At 41.5% G+C, this 21,611-nt stretch overlaps 1 protein-coding gene across 1 annotated transcript; it reads left to right on the plus strand.

Moving 5' to 3' along the window:
* The first annotated feature begins 591 nt into the window (after window positions 1–591).
* LOC132586165 (cyclic GMP-AMP synthase-like) lies at window positions 592–10,357 on the plus strand. Its single transcript, XM_060258139.1, has 5 exons — window positions 592–805; window positions 2,683–2,914; window positions 4,856–5,101; window positions 7,699–7,798; window positions 9,500–10,357. The coding sequence occupies exons 2-5, from the start codon at window positions 2,863–2,865 to the stop codon at window positions 9,951–9,953; spliced, it is 852 nt and encodes a 283-aa protein (XP_060114122.1). The 5' UTR covers window positions 592–805; window positions 2,683–2,862; the 3' UTR covers window positions 9,954–10,357.
* The last annotated feature ends 11,254 nt before the right edge of the window (window positions 10,358–21,611 follow it).

Raw genomic sequence — 21,611 nt, forward strand, 5'->3', positions numbered from 1 at the left:
GCTTGCTAATAGTATTTACTTGTTTGTTTGGAGATGTTTAAGAAGCAGTTTTTCATTGCATTTCAACAGAGGCATATCATTAACTGTCTAGTGAAGAGCTGACTGTTTGCCTGAGCTTCTCTACAGCTGGTACCAGTTTAGTGAGGGCTGGCCACCTTTGATGGCTGGTGGTTATTAGCTAATAAAAACAAACCACAAATGTGGGGAAGGAAGAAAGCAGTTTGACCATTGAAATGCAGCTGGTAAAAGGGAACAAGGCTGGATTTTGCTGCTGACTCTGAAGCAGCAGCAGCCTATGCAAAAAGTCCCTAGACTATGCTGTTTGACAGACCAGTGGTATCTGCCTGGGAGTCTGTCTGCTCTTTCTGTCTCAGAACTAAGTGTCTATATTTGTAAATTTGTAGATACTGCAACAAACACACCCAAATTTACAGCATTCTCTCCTATGTCAGAGGAAGCCCCGAGTCTCCCTGAACTCTTACCATGATACTTTGTCTCAAATGCTTATATTCCACCAAATGTAGGAAGGATGTCTTCCATCTCCAACTGTACACATCTTCATGAAGAAACAGAAGTCTCAGCAATTGCAGGAGAAGATCACCAAAGCTCACAAAGAGGCAGTGTCCCACAGGGTAACAGAAAGGCAAAATTTCTATGCCTGACTCCACCAGAAAAAGTCCAGGCAGCTGGGCTTCTTGAGAACTTCCTGAGTCTTTTTCTCACTTATCTGCGGGAATGTCCAGACAGACCCTACTTCCAGGACACCAGACAACTTGTCTCAGGCACTGGCTATGAATCTGAAAAGGTAATTCTGCATTGGCGAGTCCTGACAAAGAGCTGGTGTAGATCTAGCATCCAGTTCAAATTCATCTCAGCCCCACATTCACTTAGGAACCTTAGATAAGCTACCATTTTTTCAGTCTGTCACATTCCCTATCTGCTGAATTGGGATAATAATGCTGACCTAAAAGACAGGGTGGCCGTTGTTATATTAACAGGTATCAAATAACACCACCACCACCACCACCACCCCGGCCAATGCACATCAACCTCAGTATTTGTAAAGAAAACCACTGATCTACACCCAGTTAGATTTGAATGCTAGCCCACCCTTGAGTACCACAGAGAATCGGAGCAAGTGTGTTGAAACTTTAGAACAGTGATCCTCAGAGTAATGCCAGCCAACACCTTTCTTAGTGCTCACCAAGTGTTTTTAGAAACACAGGAAGGGGCAAGTGGAACTTTTGCACTGTAAGGTTCCTGACTGGCCATAGGAGATTTGATTGGTTTTGCAGATTTTTAAGAATTCCTGCTTTAGCAGCAGCTGCCACCACAGCACGAGGATCTTCACAGTGTGACTGAAGGTAAGCTGTGGCAGCCATTTTGAGGCTGACTACACCTCCTGTAGCAGCCATTTTGTGGCAGTGTTTACTCACTGTGCCAGAATTCCAGAGGAACCCACTGAGTGGCACAGCTCAAACATAGCATGAACCTGTGGTTAGCATATGAAACCAGAATTTGGCTCTCAGTCATTCAATCCTGGGTTGACTGAAAAAAAGGCAACTTTATTGACTTGGCTCTTTTCTGTGCCACCTCCACAGAGAATCAGCTGGTATCGTCATTAGAAATGCTATAAATGTGACACCAACAAGCTAGGATGTCCACATCTATATATCATGTATTAAATTAATTGAAACTAGCGGGGGGTTGTAGAAAAAGCCTAGCAGGAACTCATTTGCATATTAGGCCACACTCCCTGATGCCAAGCTAGATGGAATTGCGTTTCTGTGCATTCCTGCTTTTAAAAAGCCCTGGTTGAAACCAATTGTAGTTAGTAAGTCAATTTCAAATTGATAGGTCCAATCCTGATTTGATACACCTTCAGCATATTTAGTGGAACAACTTGAATTCCCACCATCTCACTTCACTTCAACCACAATCAATTTAAAATAACCCTGCTTTCACATGATGTCTGAACCAAGCCACAATGTTGTGAATTTGCCCTAAAGCAACAGCTGAAATATAGTAACAACACAAGTTATAGGGATTACTGAAGTCACTTATATGTTGGTTGTTTACCCCAGCTTGGATGCTATTGAGAAGTGGACTTTTTCCCTGCTCATCCCACTGTGGGGCTCTTTAATTTTGTTTTAAAACCAGCAGTTTGCCTATCATCATAGTGCTATAATTATCTATTGTGTTCTCTGAATTGCCAGTAGGTTTTTGGCCACTTTTATGGCAGAAATATGCCTTTCCTGTTGTATCTCTTTAACAAAAGCCTTGCTTAAAAGGGGGGGGGGGGTGGATTCAGATAACCTGAGAGGCGTATTATAAACTACTGCTATAATGCTACATTATCTGTTAATTTTTTTAAAAAAAATTAAATACCCACCCCAGTGGCAGAGGCAGATTGCCACTGCCAGTTTTAAACACCTGCAACTGAGGAGAAAGAAAAGTACGTCCTAGATCCCACTCAGCTGGGTGGGGCAAAGCTATTCTTAATCTTTATTCCATTGTATTAATACTATATAGCTAGATGGAAAAAGTAAAGCTGGGCCTGGAGAGGAGAGGGGTTTTAAAGCAAAGGAAGGAGGGAGTGGTGGCACAGAACTAGAGTGGCAGGCAGGAACTGGTTGTGCCCCCCTACAGTTTCTTCAAATGCGTGGTTAATTTTTCCTGCAGTTCTTGTGTCCAGGTGAGTTTGAGGTACTGTTCAGCATCCCTGTTCCTGATTGTGTTCAGTACACTGAAGTGGAGAACTACAGTGGTCTGTTTTACTGCCTTACTCTCGTGAAAAAGTCACACAGCTTCCCAGCAGCCCTCCTCCTGGAGGATGGGAAGACAATATCCCCAAGGAACGTCATGGAAGAATTCTGGAAGCAAGTGGACCGTTTCATTCAAGCTTTTTATTCAGGTGAGGATGTTGTCTGATCAAGAGTACATCAGCCGTGTCTTTCAGTTGTAAGCTGGAAGCAGCAGCACATCTCTTTTACCACCAGTCAGTTTGTTCTCAATACCCACATGCAACAAAAATGTATATCCAATTGCTTCTTTGTAGTATATCTAATTTAAGAGAGCTGCTCTAGATTTGACAGTATCCTTCTGACTCTCTGCCATCGAATTCCAGAGAACAAAGCAAGAGCAAAATATTGACAATAGTGTAACGTTTCCAATAAATTATCATTGGGCCTAAGTGCCCTTGCCACATCCAAGGGCACAAGAAGCACCATGTTGGCAGTACCTGTTGCACACTAAAGTTGGAGTCCAGTCACACCTTTAAGACCAACAAAGTTTTATTCAGAATGTAAGCTTTTGTGTGCATGAACACTTTCATCAGACAATGAAATGGGATACAGTGAGCAGAGTTACATATAGCTGATGGGCAGTGATTAATCATGCAAAATAGTACCAAGTCAGAATCTATGCCAAAATAGTACAATTAACAAACTGAAAGAACAAGCAGTTTGGTTTAGATACCATTTGTTGTGCTGGAAAACAGCAAAGTCAATAAACATGTCAGAATTGAAGAGTGATGGTGAGAATGTCATAGGCAATAAGTGCAAAGTCTGTTAATTGCTCTATAGCTACTTAAGGATGGGTTAAACTGAGAACATGTTTATTAACTTGGCTATATGTAACTCTGCTCACTGTACCCCACTTCATTGTCTGATGAGATGTGCATGCACACGAAAGCTTACATTCTGAATAAAATGTTATTGATCTGAAAAGGTGCTACTGAACTCCGACTTTGTTTTATTGCTTTAGATCAACCAGCTGCTCACCTGGATTGACCTTTGCACACCAGTATGAGCATGACCACTGGCTGCCAGTCAATTGAAATGGAGGCCCTCCAGAAGGAATTCTTGTGGTAGGGCTGCCAAGTCTCGAGTGGGGAATTCCTGGAGATTTTAGTGATGGAGCCTGTGGAAGGTGGGGTTTGGGGAGGGGAGGAAACACAGCAGGTTACGAGGCTATGGAGTCCACCCTCAGAAGAAGCCATTTTCCCTGTAGTCTGGAGATCAGTTGTAATTCTGGGAGATCTTCAGGTCATCCCTAGAGAATGGCAACACTGCCCTGTGCTGCAAGTACCGTACCAAATGTGGGTGGAGATTGGAGAAGCATGGCTTCCTGTTCCAGGGAAGAGAGGGAGGGATGCCATGGGAGTCAAGTCTCCCCAGTCGGGAGAGAGGAAGCAGCTTTGGGAAGTAAAAGATAGGAAGATGCTTCCACATGAAGACAATCTTCTGTTAATTCCTTCTGTGAACAGTGGTAATAGAGCTGCCGCATCTGAATCTTTCACAGTGTCCCCTTGTGCCTGCTATTCTGCCCATTAACAACATAGAAGTGATTTTTGCCCTGTTTTTAAAAAATCCTGCAGTAGCTGTATTACTATGCTATGATGTTATAGAGATATATCTACTACCATTTTTTAAAAAATAGCTGTCCCAAAGCCTACAGGTGGTGGATGTGGTGAATGGCAGGCATGAGGGAGAATGTTGCCAGTTGTGTGGGGAGCTAGTGGTGATCTGTACTTTCCCAACCATGTTTCCCCCCACCCCTCCCCAACCCTGCTTTCAGTTCAAAGTTTCCTGGTGGGATTTCAGCTCACAGGCCCATAGACCAGTTTCCAAATCATCCCCATATGTCCCTTCACAGAGGTACGTGGGCACTGCTGACCAGGGCCAGCTCAAATATATAGGGAACATGGGTTTCCACAGCAGGCCTTATTAACTACCCTCAGATCCAAAGGATGGACACAGTCCTGGGAACTCACTGCATGCCAATGGGAGCAGTCCTTGTGTGAAAGGCAGCCCTTAGTTGACTCTACCAACTAGCTGTCTGCCTGGTATCTCAGTGCCTTTTCCAGGATGGCAAATGAAGCTGAAGAAAAAGAAGGCCAACTGTCCAGCAGTCAACCTGGTGATTCAGGACAACCAAGACACCAAGTTCATATCCATAGACCTTATCCCTGCTCTGGAAATGGCTAGCCAATGGCCGTGTACAAAAAAGGTCAAGGATTTGCTTGAGGAAAATGAGCAGCTGCAGCTGATGAGAGTGTTTTACTTTATGGCTGAGCAGCCCCCTGGGAGACTCAACAAAGGTTATTTATTTATTCATTCATTCATTTATTTTAAACAGAACTTCCACCTTGCAGAACTCAAGACAGCTTACCATACAAATAGCAATTATAAAAAAATACACAAAAGCCTACAATATAGAATTGAAAATTAGGACTACCAATAAGTAAAACACTAAATTAGTTATATATAGTTCTAATTAAAACTGTCTTCATCTGCCTTCTGAAGACTGAAAGTGAGGGGGCCAGGTGCACCATCTGGGGGGAGGCTGTTCCATAATGGTAGGGCTCCCACCAAAAAGACCCTGTCTTGTGTACCCACCAAACGTAATCCTTCTGAGCTCTGTCAGAGGACTGCTAGGCAGAATCCTATTGAGATGGCATTATGGGACAAGAGGCAAGACTTAGTGGTCTGCCTTCATAGACAGAGTTGATTCAAGGTGCTTCATCATCATCTCAGTCAAGGTACACCCAGCCCCTCTTTAGTCCATGCAGCTGCTGGTTGGATCCAAGCCCAAGCACAGGGAGTTGTTTTGGGCATGGTAGGCTTCTAGTTTGCCCATGAGCAACAGGTAAATGCCCATCCTTAACCCCAGTCTCCCTCCTCCCACTTTTGAGAAATTGAGGAGTGGGAGAGAAATGGCCAGAAAATATACTCCATAGTGATACACTAGGAATTTTTCCATGCCTCCACCCAGGGCTTTTTTTCCTGTAGAAAAAGCCCAGCAGAACTCATTTGCATATTAGGCCACACCCCTGACATCACCATTGTTTCACAAGGACTTTTTGTAGGAAAAGCCCAGCAGGAACTCATTTGCATATTAGGCCACACCCCCTGATGCCAATCAAGCCGGAACTGCATTCCTGTGTGTTCCTGCTCAAAAAAAAAAGCCCTGCATCTACCAGAGAGATTAGGGAAAATTCCTAGAGGTAACATGGAAATACTTTGGTAATTCTCCCCAAAGTGCAACGTCCCCAGGCACCATCCTGAAAATCTCCCAATCTTTGCTGACGCAGTTTTGGCAATACTAATTGCTGACTGTGTGAGCCCAAAGGTTCATGACTGTAAATTACTGGCAAACAACAGTTGTACAAAATTATAAATATAATGTTCCGAGTATTAAGATACAACATACATGTGGGTCAAAGTGAAGAAAGAAAGAAAAACACATATTAAGTTGTTTATTTTTATTTGCACATTTCGAATGTTGTCTCTTAATACTCAGAACATTATATTTGTGATTTTGCACAACTGTTTACCAGTAATGTACAGTCGTGAGCCTTCAGGTTTCCTTGCCTGCATTATTTCCATGGCCGCCTCTTTCTGTGCCTGATTGCATGAGCCCAGCAAGGGATGCCAGTCACTGCCCATGTCATTGATAGTTGGGAGCAAGATAAACCCTTTCCAGTGCATCAGCACCCTCTTCAGGGTGCTGCCCCAAGCAGTTGCAGGGGTGGTTTGGTTAGAGGACCAGCCCTGTTCATAGAGAGAGCATAATTGTGTGTTTTAGTTTAGTGTGGAGGAAGGTGATTGAACCATGGATACCACCTAAGTAAGTACTGGTTTCAAAATACCATGTTTGCTGCTTAAAGGTAACATGGGGATGGCGGTGGGTGGGTGAAGAAGCACTTTCACAGGAGAATCAGTGATTGGCAGATGCTTAACCAATTGCTCTCCTGCAGTTTTCCCCACTCACAACCTCACAGGCTGCTTTTCTTCCAGCCAGTCTTGGCGCCCAAGAGGGGCAGTACAGACAAAGAGAGGGGGCATGGGGGGAAAGCAGTACCTGTTGGAAGGGTAAAGCATCCGTCCTGCCCACTACTTCTCTGAAGAAAGCCCTTCCTTATAATTCAGCTTATCCAGCATTCACAGGGTCGGAACCCTTATGGTAATGTGTAGTTCTGCCCTAGAGAGATGAAACAGGAGGCTGCAAGGAGACGATGTTGAAAAGAACAAATTGGGGAAAGAGTCACATTCTGTCAAAATGTGAATACCCACAGGATTGGAGAGGCAAGCAACAAAATGTTCTACTTTAGAAAACACATGACTAGCCCTCAGAACTCATGGAAACAAGATCCTTCTAAAGCTTCCCGCCACTACCTTGAGGGTTAAATGACTCAGCGTCCCTCCTTCTCATTGATCCTTTCCTATAAATCCCCTTTGGTATTCTCATTATATTTGCTGATATAGATTTTGTCGATGTGTGCTTTTGCCCAAGTAACATCATTCAGGCCTTGTTAGAAAAGTGCAGAACTAGAATGTCTGAACACAGAAATGAATTTGGGGTGAGATGAGGGATTCTTCAACAAACTCCATATTTGAAATTTGCTAGTAAAAAAAATTGAGTTTATATTTTTTTCCCTGATTCAGTTTTCCCCCAGTGTGCCTAGTTATGATAGTGGAGCTTTCCTTTTTTTAAAAAAATGGTATCAAATATATATTGTCTGTAGTTAATATTATTACTTTAATATTCTCAGCAAGACTGAACAGATTTTAAAAGTCACACTTTAGGTACTAGTGCACTTACGTTGATGTTGGATGATCTTGGATCACAGCCTTTCCTACTAGGTAGGATTAAACTATACAGATTACTGACTGGGGTTGGGATTTTCGTTTTCAGAGACTTGGAAGATTTCTTTCTCTCATGTGGAAAAAGAGATTTTGAACTGCCATTGGAGCCCTGAAGCGTGCCGCAGGTACCATATGAAGGAATGCTGCAGGTGTGTATCTTTGAGGGCATCTGCCACCTTCGAAATCTAGTGGTGGGAAGGCAAAAGTGTGGCCTGCCAGGATCTAAGGACAACTGAATCAAAACCAAGAATCTTGAGAATGTCTTGTCAAATTCTGTGTCCCTGGATTCAGTGGCTAAAATTTGCATTTGGAACTGGAACAGCTGGGGGTGTTGGAGGGTTGCCAACTCTGGGTTTTGATATTCCTGGAGATTTTAGGGGTGGGGTCTAGGGATGGTGAGGTTTGAGGAGGGAGCTCAGTGGGATATAATGCAATAGAATCCAGCCTCCAAATCAATCATTTCACCAGGTGAACTGATCTCTATTGTCTGGAAACCATTTATAATTCCAACAGATCTCCAAGACCTACCAGGAGGTTGGCAACCCTAGGTGAAAATGCTGCAGGGAGAAGATGACTAGCTATGGTGAACCTCTGTGTCCAGAGGCAATCAACCTCTGGAATAGCAGCACTAGGAGGAAGCATTGGGGAAGACTCTTCATCCTGTTTGTTGGACAGGATGGTGGACTAGATGGACCACTGGTCTGGCCCAGCAGGACCCCTCCCCTACCTTATGTTCATTTGGTCTGGAAAGCAGTATCTTTTAATTGCAAAAATGGGGGCACTGGCTGTGTTTGCCAGAAGACAGCCACTTTGCAAAAGTTTAAAGGCATTCCTTTTTATATAATTTCTTCCCATGTCCCTCTCTGAGCTAAAACGTGGCTCTGGAATGGGTTCAGATTGAGGGTAGACAGGGTGGGTGGGGTTGAATTTGGAAATTCATTAATCACTGATGTCATACAGGTACTTTCTCAACCCCACTCCACAGGGTAATGCAGTGCCATTTCTGGTCATGGTTTTAAGGCTCAAGATGCAGCCCCCTTGCTGAAGCCAAACAGGCCTGGCCCTTCCCTGAGCCTGGATGAGAGACCACCTGGACTTCCTTGATGGAAAAAAGGCAGAATAGAAATAATATGCTATATGTGGCAGGACAAAATATTGATTCCAAGAACAAGCAGCATCCCTATCTACACTACACACTTAAACCAGTTTAATCCCCATTTATAATACATCCCAACCAGGGAAGCCTTAGAAAATGTGCAAAGGTGGTAGAGGTTCTCCAGTGCAGTTTTTCTCATCTTTCCTTCCTCCAAGGAGCTCAGGATGACATCTATGGTCCTCTTCCCCTCCCAGTTTATCCTCACAACATTTTATTCTATGAGGTACATGAGGCCGACAGAGCTAACTGGTGCAGTCACCCAATGCACTTCATGACTGAATGGGGATTCAAACTGAGGTCACTCAGAACCCAGTCTCATGATGTAACCACTACTTGGCTCAGGAATTCTCATTATTTTCATAATGTACACTTTTCAGAGTTATTTGGTCAAAACTATGACCACTAATCCAGTTTCCAAGGGGTTTGTGTGTACAAATCCATAATATTGTATTTCAGCACTTTTTTTCTTTGGTGAAAGACATTTCTGGACCCCGTTTAATAAATGAATAATGAACAGTGCCATCCTAGGCAGGATAAGACCCTTCTAAATCTATGAGTTTAGAAGGATGCAGCTCTTCTTGGGATTGTTTTGCATATACAGTTGATCACTCTGCACCCCGCCCAGATTGCTTGGAGAGGTCTTTCAGAGATTTGAATTAATTGAATAACTGAGGTCTTTTTTTGTTGGACCTAGGAAAGAGTGTCTAAAGATGCTGGATGACCTTGTGGATGCCCTCAAGATGGAATATCCTCAGATGTTGGCTCATCTGAGTTCCTATCACACCAGGACATCCTTCCTGCACACCCTCTGGGAGTGGAAAAATAATGAAGACTGGAAGCCCTCTGAGGTCTCTCAGTGTTTCTCAAGGGTCTTGGCCAATTTCATTCATGAGGTGGCCACAGCTCACCTGACCCATTTCTTCCTTCCCAAATGCAATCTGTTTGGTGCGAAGTTCTTCCCTCCAACTAAGCTGAAGTTCTTGTGGGCCCGCCTGAGAGAGAAGGAAGGAACAACGAAGACCTTCACAGTATCACGCAAGAAAGCTTGTTCTGCTCTGGTGGTGAATCCTGACATGAGCTGGCCGATCATGATAACACTTGGTCTGATGGTTCTGGTGTCCATTGTTATCCCCCATATTACACTTTAAAAATTGCAAGACACTTCTGTTGTCTTTACAGTAAGAGTAAGCATAGTTTAGAATAGTTAGTGACAAAGCAAACCAGTCCTGATTGAACTTGCAACTGAGGACTGTTTCTGAGGTAATGTTTGGCCTCCATAGGAATGACTTATATGGAACTGGAATGGAAAAATGTGATACAGATATGGGGCGGGTGAAGCCTACACAAGATCTGTGAGCAGGATTTTAGTTCTCTTGTCCATTCCTGCTTGTTGATCCTTCCTGTAAAATCCAGTGGCATTATCTTTTATAGCTGTGATTGTCTGTGGGAGTACTTCCACAGAGTTCCCATAGAGGGGGAAATGCTACATCCCAAATGATCCTCTCATTGGCCTGAGAGAGATTGTAGAAGCACTAACACATGCCACGTTTGATCTTTTTTGTACACTTTTGCCTCTCTGTGACTTTAATTAGGGCAAGTCAAGTATAGGATCAAAATGTTCTCTGGTGATATAGTGAAATCCCACACCAATAAACAGGCAGGGAAATGCACATTCCCCAGTGTAGCGCTGTTCCATCATGGCTTCCTTTTTTTCACCATATGTATGTCAAGATGCCTGTTCAGTTAGAAATTGCTCTCTGAGAATGCTGTCTTGAGAGTTTAGTCTGTGTCCCTGTAAAAAGGATTTAGCCTTTGCGTTCTGCCTGTGATGAAAAGTCCAAACTCTGCATCCCTCCAAGCCAATCAGACCCCCTCAGTCTGAGGTGAAGCTTTGCATACCTGCCGTGTCCTACTACAGGGCAATCCTAAAAGGAGTTACGCCCTTCCAAATGAATTGGTCTTAGAAAGGTGTAACTGTGCTTAAGATTTCATTGCAAACCAGCATAAAACCTCCCATTCTCTTATCTGTAGTTCAAGAGTTACCCTACTTTTTAGTATCCCCACCATGTACCTCGTTTAAAAGATTGTAAGTTTTGATAGAACACAAATTACACTTCTTGTCTTTCTTGTTTGTTTGTATTTGTTAATAAGCTGTGACACTGTCACTTGGTTGGACTGGTTTCTTTGTTCAAAAAAAGTGCAATGCTTCCTGGAAGTAAAAATATTTTTTTTGAAAAGTTAAATGTAAGGAGACTTTTTGCAGGGGGAGGGGGGAAGGTTTGGAATCTAGTCCTTAGCAGTATTAACTATAACTACAGTGCAATCCCAAAACTCTTGAAAGCCTGTTGACTTCAGTGAACTCGGAAGGGTATAACTCTGTTTAGATTCACTTCTTTGTTACATCTAAGCCTTACTGTATTATTATCAAAGGAGAAATCTAGAAATGATGTGCAGTATCACAGTTTATTCATGACTGCCCCATAGGAAGAAGTAGGTTGACAACAGGACCATTTTAAAGAAGCAATAATCCTAGGATGAAATATAGGATTGTCTGATGCTTCCATTTGTTTTTAATTTCAAAAAAGTCAATACAGGTCACAATTTGAAATAATGCATTAAGAAACACAAGGACTGCTGGAATGTAACAGGTTTACTACAATGTCTGAATTAACGGGGGTTTAAAAAAACAACAACAAAAAACCCTAAACCTAAACAATGGCAATTTCATACTAAATGACTCCCATTGAACCAACTTCAGATATGAATATGGAGATTTTATTTAGCCAGCACAGCCTACAGTGTTTGTTAGACATCAATTTGCCGAATCCTGTTTAAAATTTATTTATTTGAACATTTATCAGCCACTTTTCCTCTAGCATTGACAAATGTATCAGGAAATCCTTGGAATTTCAGTAGGGTTGTCTGGCCAAGTATTTTTACATAATATTCAGTATTTCCACAACCTGTATAACCACTACAACAGATTAATGTTCCATTATCATATATGTAGAGAGTGGAGGAGGAGAAGAAGACCGCAGATTTATACCCTGCCCTTCTCTCTGAATCAGAGTCTCAGAGGCTTACAATCTCCTTTAGCTTCTTCTCGCACAACAGAAACCCTGTGAGGTGGGTGGGGCTGAGAGAGCTCTCCCAGAAGCTGCCCTTTCAAGGACAGCCTCTGCAAGAGCTATGGCTAGCCCAAGGTCATTCCAGCAGCTGCAAGTGGAGGAGTGGGGAATCAAACCCAGTTCTCCCAGATAAGGGTCTGCACACTTGACTACACCCAACTGGCTCTGGAGGGGTGAAACATCCTTTTCGTGAGGAAATATTAACTTTTCCCCACCTTCTGTTTATAATATCAACAAATGTTTGCAACTATGCCACTCAAATACATTCTTTAACTTGTTCATTAATGCTCTTTAACTTGTTCATTAATGATCTGGAGTTGAGAGTAAGCAGTGAAGTGGTCAAGTTTGTAGATGACAATAAATTGTTCAGGGTGGTGAGAACCAGAGAAGATTGTGAGGCACTCCAAAGGGATCTGTTGAGGCTGGGTGAGTGGGCGTCAACGTGGCAGATGAGGTTCAGTGTGGCCAAGTGCAAAGTAATGCACATTGGGGCCAAGAATCCCAGCTACAAATACAAGTTGATGGGTTGTGAACTGGCAGAGACTGACCAAGAGAGAGATCTTGGGGTCATGGTAGGTAACTCACTGAAAATGTCAAGACAGTGTGTGATTGCAATAAAAAAAGGCCAACACCATGCTGGGAATTATTAGGAAGGGAACTGAAAACAAATCAGCCAGTATCATAATGCCCCTGTATAAATCGATGGTGCGGTCTCATTTGGAATACTGTGTACAATTCTGGTCACTGCACCTCAAAAAGGATATTACAGCATTGGAAAAAGTGCAGAAAAGGGCAACTAGAATGATTAAAGGTTTGGAACACTTTCCCTATGAAGAAACGTTAAAACGCTTGGGGCTCTTTAGCTTGGAGAAATGCCGACTGCGGGGTGCCATGACAGAGGTTTACAAGATTATGCATGGAATGGAGAAAGAAGTCCTTTTCTCCCTTTCTCACAATACAAGAACAAGTGGGCATTCAATGAAATTGCTGAGCAGTCAGGTTAAAACGGATAAAAGGAAGTACCGTATTTTTCGGACCATGTGGAGAAACGCCATCTTAGTCAATGTTGGTGCTTCATTGTGAGGGATCATTAAACTCCTAAGCAGGCTTTGGCCTAGCCTCCCTCCAACCCCCCCCTCTCCCTTCCAGAGCCAAACCAACAACTCTAGGGGGAAAGTCTCCTAGAGAGGCAGGAAGTTCTTTTGTTCTTTGTATTGGAGTTAGCAGGAAGAGAAGGCAGTTGGCAACTGGCGCTCAAGGGAGCATGTGATGAGCATGGGGGATCCTGCCTGTGAGGCCCCCAGGCAGTCAGACCAAGTAAGTCATCCCCAAGGCGGGGCAAGTTTAGACCAGGGACAGTAGGATGCGTTTATAACACCTTTCCTTTGTCATGCTGTTTGCTGTGCGGGTGTTGTGCTGTGCTAACTTTTTATATGCAACTGTTTTTGTTTTGTTTTTCTTTCCCTTTCTTTTTCTCTTGTAAATAAATATTTTTTCTGTTTTGAATGCTGGCAGTCAAACTCTGTACCACATAGATCCCCAACCGCCTTAGACCACGCTGCTTTAAGAAGGGGGCCCCGGGGAAGGGGGAAGGCATGCAGTTGGATAAGGTGCCAATCCTCCAGGGGTTCCCCAAAGAAGTGCTGAGGTCTCTGTGATACCCAAGTACAGGGTGGCAGAGGACCTTGAGGCCTGGCCTCATAGCTGGAGAGGGGGATTGGGAGTCCTGTTCCTCTCAATCTGAACCCCTAGACTGAGCAGGTGGTGGCAGCGAGCCCAAGGGGCAGGAGGAGAAATAGCTCCCTCCAGGAGTTGGCGACTCAATAGGGAGTTGACGGGACCGGGTCTGAAGGCAGAATCGGGCCGGTTCCGTCACAGACCATAAGACGCACTTTCCCCAAAAAAAAAAACAGTGGGGGGGAAGTGCGTGCGTCTTATGGTCCAAATACTAAAAGATGAGGGGGGAGGGGCCTGCAGCCCCCGGGAGACAAGCGGCGAGATTGCTCCCTCCGCCCCCATCGCCAACCCAGCACTTCGCAGGGAGCGATCTCGCCGCTTGTCTCCCAGCCAGGCATGCTTCCCCCGCACCTGCGTGCCTGGCTGGGAGACAAGCGGCGAGATCGCTCCCTGCGAAGTGCTGGGTTGGCGATGGGGGCGAAGGGAGCGATCTCACCGCTTGTCTCCCAGCCAGGCACTCAAGCGCGGGGGAAGCTCGCCTGGCTGGGAGACAAGCGGCGAGATCGCTCCCTGCGAAGTGCTGGGTTTGCGATGGGGGCGGAGGGAGCGATCTCGCCGCTTGTCTCCCCGCCAGGCGTACTTCCCCCGCACCTGCGTGCCTGGCTGGGAGACAAGCGGCGAGATCGCCCTCACCGCAAATCCAGCACTTCGCAGGCGCCGGCATGCTTCTCCCGCGCCTGTGTGCCTGGCTCCAGCTGTGCGGCCCCCGGCCGAGGCGGCCCGAAGGCTGCAATGGCGCCCGCATCACCAAAGATGGCCATTTTCGCATGTAGACGAAGGTGCATCTTATGGTCCGGTGCGTCTAATCGTCCGAAAAATACGGTACTTCTTCACCCAAAGGGTGATTAACATGTGGAATTCACTGCCACAGGAGGTGGTGGCAGCTATGACTTCCGGGGTTGGAAAATGCCGAGCTGAATTGCTTCTCAGAAGGGGAGCAGGCTGGGGCTTCTGTTCGGGGTAGTGGAGGGCAATTTAATGCCTACTGCCTACTTTTCTCAGTCAGAGATCAGTCCAAGATATGCACAGGAAACCCTGAGGAGATTTACCTTGGCTAAAAGGGAGTCCCGGGGGGGGCCTCCTTTGAGGCTTTGAGGGGTCTCTGGAGTCAAGTTGCATATTCATCATCTGCAGAAGTTTCCAGAATCATTTATTTGACATAAACTCGACAGGATCCTAACCTTCTTTGAGACTGCTAAACATCTAAAGCTATACAAGACCGGTGCTGGATCTGGATAACTGCAGAAAAAGATACTGATGACTATCTTAATTCTGGGACTATTTAAAGTTAAACAAAATAAAATCAGAAGGTGGGAAAAAGAGATTCAGAAAGCTCGGAAGAAGAAGGGGAGAAGGGGCAAAATTTGAACTTTGTAAATTTAAAGGACAGTGCTAAAAAGTGGAAAGGAATTTATTGTTTTGTCTACTTGCGGTTTTGTTGAAAAAGCCCCATTTTCACAGATTTGCAGCTCACAGTCAACACAGGAAATACGTCAAAAATCGCAAGATCTTTTTACCAGTGAAAACGGGATTTGGTGGCAAGAAAAGCAGGAAGTGTCAGATGGAAAAGGGAAATCATTGAAGCAACTAGCCTATTCTAGGACTATAATATCATAAAAAAACATCAGGGGCCATTGCTAGGAGGTCAAAATTTAAACAAAGTTTTTAAAGTGTTTGGGACATTAAACACTGGTGAAGCTGACAGAGGTGACAATTATAAGGTAAATACTATTGGACATTATCGCTGATAATTATTTTAGAAGCCTTTTGAAGGGAAATTTTTTTAAAGGGAAGCAGAAAGTCGTGACCGCCATTTTGGAAGAAATAAAAACTTTAAAAATTAATATCTGAGCCCAGGAGGCTCTGAGGACGGCAAAATTAGGCTTATTGAAAAGGGCAAGCCTTACTCTATCAAACCTGGTTTATTTTGGAGAGGTCAAAATTTTTGGTGTTTTTTTAAATGTCAGAGCATAAGTTAACCCGTGCAAGGACTGCCTCAATGGAGAAAATGCAAGAGCAATTAGAAGCAATGGAAGCCAGGATGATGAAAGGGGTGAGAGACATGATAACTGCTTCTAAAAAAGAAATTAGAAAAGATATTGAAGAGCTAAGGAAAGATATAGAAGATCTCAGAAATGAGACTGTGGTAACATCAAAGAAAATGCAAGAGGTGGAAGAGAGAGTGAAAGTTCATGATTCCACCATGCTAAAAATGCAAGAAAAGGTGGCAATTCATGACTGCAAATTGATGGAAACCCAGATACGTCTGAGAGGAGTACCTGAGGATGAAGAGACTGATTTGAAAGGATATATAATAAGAATAATTGCAGAATTTTTGGAGGAAGATCCTGAAGGAACTAGAAGCATGTATGACTATATGTATAGAGTGAACTCACTATATGCCAAGAAAAATAATCTACCAAGAGATGTGGTTATAAGATATATGACAAAAGAAATGGTGGGAAAAATCTTGAATAAAAATTTTGAAAAGACATTGATAGTGGGAGGCAACAATGTAAGAATCGTGAAAGAATTGCCAAGACAGGTGATAAATGACAGAAAAGCATGCAAAAAATTGACAGAAAAACTACGTGACAATGAAATGAGGTATAGATGGATAATACCTGAAGGTCTGAGCTTTGAGCCACAAGGAAAAAGGATTACAATTACAAGCACACAGGAACTGCGTAGGTTTTATGAAGAACATATAGAATTTGCACCATGATGGATTACAAATTATTATCTTGGAATGTAAATAGACTAAATTCACCACAAAAAAGAAAGGCAACGTTTCATTGGATTAAAAAGCAAAATTGTAATATAGTTTGTTTATAAGAAGTGCATATCAAACAAAAGGATTACAAATTTTTATGGAATAAACAACTAGGACTAGAATTTTATTCAGAAGAAAAGGGGAGTGATTTTCTATATTACACAAGAATTGGAACCGAAATTGGTGTTTAAAGATAAAGATGGAAGATTTGTAGCTGTAGAAATAATATTAAATGCAAAAAAAAAAATGTTGTTATTGGGACTCTATGCACCAAATGGTGCAAAGGATGCTTTTTTAAAAGACATTATACAACAATTTGATGAACTGATTTATGACCAAGTTTTGATAATGGGGGACTTTAATGGAACAATTAAGAACACACTGGATAGGTTTGGGGGTAAAAAAAATAATAAGGAAGGAAAATTGCCAAAGCCTTTTTTTGAATTGGTCAAACAAGAAAATTTGGAGGATATATGGAGAAAATTTAATCCTGAAGTGCGGGACTATACCTTTTTTTCAGCAAGACATAAAACTTTTTCCAGAATTGACATGTTGTGGGGCACTAAAGACTTAGGCCTTATAACAAAGAAAATAGAGATTTTACCTAAAATTGGGGCTGACTATAACCCAATAATGTGGATTACAAAATTGTCTAAGAAGTTGAGAAGATGGAGATTGAATGAAGATTTACCACAGAATAAAGAGATAGTGACATCTCTAGAAAATGAAACTAAAGCTTTCTTCCAAATAAACGATAAAGAGGATATAGAATTTCAGACGGTGTGGGATGCTTATAAAGCAGTAATGAGAGGAATATTGATTACATTGAATAACAAAGATAAGAGGGCAAAAGAAAAACAGATGTTGGACATTCAAAATGAAATAAAGAAAAAAGAAGGGGAACTGAGAAAAAGGCCAGGGAAAAAGAAAATTATAAGGGAGATTACAATATTACAAACGCAAATGAGACATTTGTTAAATAAAGAACTGGAATGGAATCTGAAAAGATTGCAGCAGAAATCTTTCGAGGGAACAAACAAACCCGGAAAATATTTGGCCTGGCAACTGAAGAAAAAGAGAGAAAGTAAAATTATTAATAAAATTGTGGTGGAGGGAAGAGAGGTGGTAGATCAAGAAGGAATAAACAGAGAATTCGTTAAGTATTATGCCAAATTATTTAAAGGCGTTAATATAAGGAAAGAAAAGATGGATGAGTACTTACAAAAGATAAAAATAGCACCCTTGGCAGAAAATATGTGAAAAGTTTTGAACGATCCAATTGAAAAAATAGAAATTGAAGCAGCAATTAATGCAATGGAAAATGGAAAAGCACCTGGGCCAGATGGATATACAGCTAAATTTTTTAATCCCGAAACTTCAGAAATTGATGAATATGATAAGAACAAAAGGGAAAATACCAAATAAGTGGAAGGAAGCTGTTATTTCCTTGATTCCAAAGGAAGATAGAGATGTTACGAACATAAAAAAATTATAGCCCAATTTAATTATTAAATAATGACTATAAAATATATACAAGAATCTTGGCAGAACGGTTTAAACAATATTTGATAAATCTTATAAAGGAAGATCAAGCGGGGTTTCTTCCCAAAAGGCAAATAAGAGACAATATCAGAACTGTTGTAAATATTGTAGAATATTATGAAAGACATCCAGAAAAGGAAGTAGCATTATTCTTTGCGGACACAGATAAAGCATTTGACAATTTAAATTGGGATTTTATGTTTGCAGTAATGGAGAAAATGGATCTGGGAGAAAGCTTTATAAGAATGATAAAAGCAATATATACTGAACAATGTGCAAGGCTATGTATAAATACCGATCTTACAGAAGATATGATAATTAGAAAAGGTACAAGACAAGGTTGTCCACTTTCCCCACTGTTGTTTATAATGACTCTTGAAATATTACTGATGCAAATTCAAGAAGATAAAGAAATAGAAGGATTAAAAGTAAAAGGATTTACTTACAAATACAGAGCATTTGCAGATGATATAATGTTTATAAATGAAAACCCCATACAAGTCACACCTTTGTTGTTAGCAAAAATACAAGAATATGGGGAGTTGGCGGGACTTTGTATTAATAAAGAAAATTCAATACTTCTATGTAAAAATATGCAAATAAATAAGCAACAAGAATTGCAGAGACTAACGGGCTGTGAAGTTACCTCCAAAGTAAAATATTTGGGTGTGGAGATAACAATGAAGAATACTGATTTGTTCAAAAATAATTATGAGAAGCTATGGCGTAAAATGGATGAAGATATGTTAAAGTGGAATAAACTTAATTTGTCACTGTTGGGTAGAATAGCCACAATTAAAATGAATATTCTACCAAGAATAATGTATTTGTTTCAAACTATTCCGATTGTGAAAGACAGTAAACAATTTAATAGATGGCAAAGAAAAATTTCAGCGTTTGTGTGGGCGGGGAAGAAACCAAGAATTAAAATGAAAATTTTAACAGATGCAAAAGAGAGAGGCAGAGTTCAATTACCAGACTTAAAATTATATCATGAAGCAGTTTGCTTAGTATGGATAAAAGAATGGATAATGTTGTTAAACAAAAAACTCTTAGTGTTGGAAGGTCATGGAAATAAATTTGGCTGGCACGCTTATATGTATTATGGGGGAAAAAGTTAGACGGCTTTTTCTCTCACCATTATATAAGAAACAGCTTGCTAAATACATGGATGAAATATAAGAAATATGGAGATGAGAGAAAACCGTTATGGATAGTGCCAGCCGAAGTGATAAAAATAACAGCTGAGATGAGTGAAGAAAAGTGGTTGTCATATAATCAACTATTAAAAATACAAAGTGGCAAAATAGAATTGAAAACTGCTGAAGAGCTGAATAATAAATATGATTGGTTTCAAATGCAACAAATAAAGAGCTTGGTGGAGAATGACATTAAAACTGAAGGAATAAGAAGAGAGCAAACAGAAATGGAAAAAGTTCTGCTTGGAGACAATGAAAAATTAATTCCAAAAATATATAAATTACTGTTAAAATGGTCTACGGAAGATGAAGTAGTGAAATCTCAAAATGATTAAGTGGGCAATTAATGTAAATAAAGAAATACAGATGGAAATTTGGGAATATTTGTGGAAGAACTCTATGAAGCTTTCAACGTGTCATAGTATTAAAGAGAACTGTTTTAAAATGATGTATAGATGGTATATGACTCCTAAGAAATTGGCAAAGATGAATAATAAGGTGCCAGACAGATGTTGGAAATGTAAAAAACATGAAGGTTCTTTCTACCATATGTGGTGGACTTGTGAAAGAGCAAAAAAGTATTGGCAGAGGTTTCAACAAGAAATTTCTAGGATCTTGGGATACGAATTTAAGAAAGTTGCAGAGACTTTTCTGTTGGGATTACAAATGGAAACATTTCCAAAAGAAGATAGAACTATAATTTGGTACTTGCTTTCAGCTGCTAGGACATTATATGTGCAGTTGTGGAAGCAAGAAATACCAGAGAAATGGGATTGGATTGTAAAAGTTATGACATGGAGTGAAATTGACAAATTAACAAGAATTTTAAGAGACTATGATTTAGAAGTTTTTAAGATGGAGTGGAAAAAGTTCAGAAGATATGTAGAAAAAGAGTGGAAAATAAAAGGACATTGGACAATTTTTGATAATGATTAAGTCTTAGAAAAAAGAATATTAATTTTTGTTTTTATTAGTTAAGGTACCTTTAAACACTAGTACTTTAAATAACACCGGCGGGGGTCAAGTAACAGGGGGGAGGGGTGGGTAGAAAGTAATATATGGGATAGATAAAAGAAGTTATTAATGATGCAAGAAATATAATTTGTTACCATATGATACCAAATAAAATTGTTATAACCAAGGAGGTGGTGGCAGCTACAAGCATAGCCAGCTTTAAAAGGGGATTGGATAAAAATATGGAGCAGAGGTCCATCAGTGGCTATTAGCCACAGTATATATATATGTGTGCGTGTGTATGTGTATATATATATATATATGTGTGTGTGTGTGTGTGTGTGTGTGTGTATATATATATATATATATATATATATATATATATATATATATATATATATATATATATATATACACACACACACACACACATATATTGGCTACTGTGTGACACAGAGTGTTGGACTGGAAGGGCCATTGGCCTGATCCAACATGGCTTCTCTTATGTTCTTATTCTTCACCAAGCAGAATAGGGATGCTCAGAGATCTTGAGGCTGAAAAGTGAAAAGGGGGGGCGGGCACAGAAAAAGGTATGGGGAAGTAAGACAGAGATGAGTGAGATAAGTGTGGAAAAGTGAGAGAGAAATTAAGAGAGGGAAAAATTGCATTATCTTGCTGAAACGCCCTAACTACTGCTTTGTAAGATATGGCTGAGCTGTGTGCAGGGAGAAAGCCTAGACTATTAGAGAAAAATGACCTGCAGGCTGTCAATTTCTGAGCAGCTCTCAGCAAGGTATTGGCTCCACTCTACCATCTGTTAAGAAAGTCTTGGAGATATCGAAGTCTACCTAGTCGATCCTAGAGGGGGTTTTGCCCCTAGTGGCTCCATCCAGAACTGCAGTTTAAAACGAAAAGGAAGACGCTCGCCTTTACTCAGCATCCTAAGGTTGCACCGGAGGCAGATCGAACCGCCCGTCTGCCGCAGCCGCCACCACCATAAGAACATAAGAGAAGCCATGTTGGATCAGGCCCATCCAGTCCAACACTCTATGTCACACAGTGGCCAAAAAAATTTAGATAGATAGATAGATAGATAGATAGATAGATAGATAGATAGATAGATAGATAGATAGATAGATAGATAGATAGATACTGTGGCTAATAGCCACTGATGGACCTCTGCTCCATATTTTTATCTAACCCCCTCTTGAAGGTGGCCATGCTTGTGGCCGCCACCACCTCCTGTGGCAGTGAATTCCACATGTTAATCACCCTTTGGGTGAAGAAGTACTTCCTTTTATCCGTTTTAACCTGTCTGCTCAGCAATTGCATCGAATGCCCACGAGTTCTTGTATTGTGATAAAGGGAGAAAAGAACTTCTTTTCCCATGCATAATCTTGCAACCACCCCCTCCGCTCTATCCAGCCTCCGCATGGTATAGCAGCCAATGCGCAGAGCTTCCTTCCTGCCTCT

This window comes from Heteronotia binoei, chromosome 17 (genome assembly GCF_032191835.1).
Source record: "Heteronotia binoei isolate CCM8104 ecotype False Entrance Well chromosome 17, APGP_CSIRO_Hbin_v1, whole genome shotgun sequence".
Classification (NCBI taxonomy): Eukaryota; Metazoa; Chordata; class Lepidosauria; order Squamata; family Gekkonidae; genus Heteronotia; species Heteronotia binoei.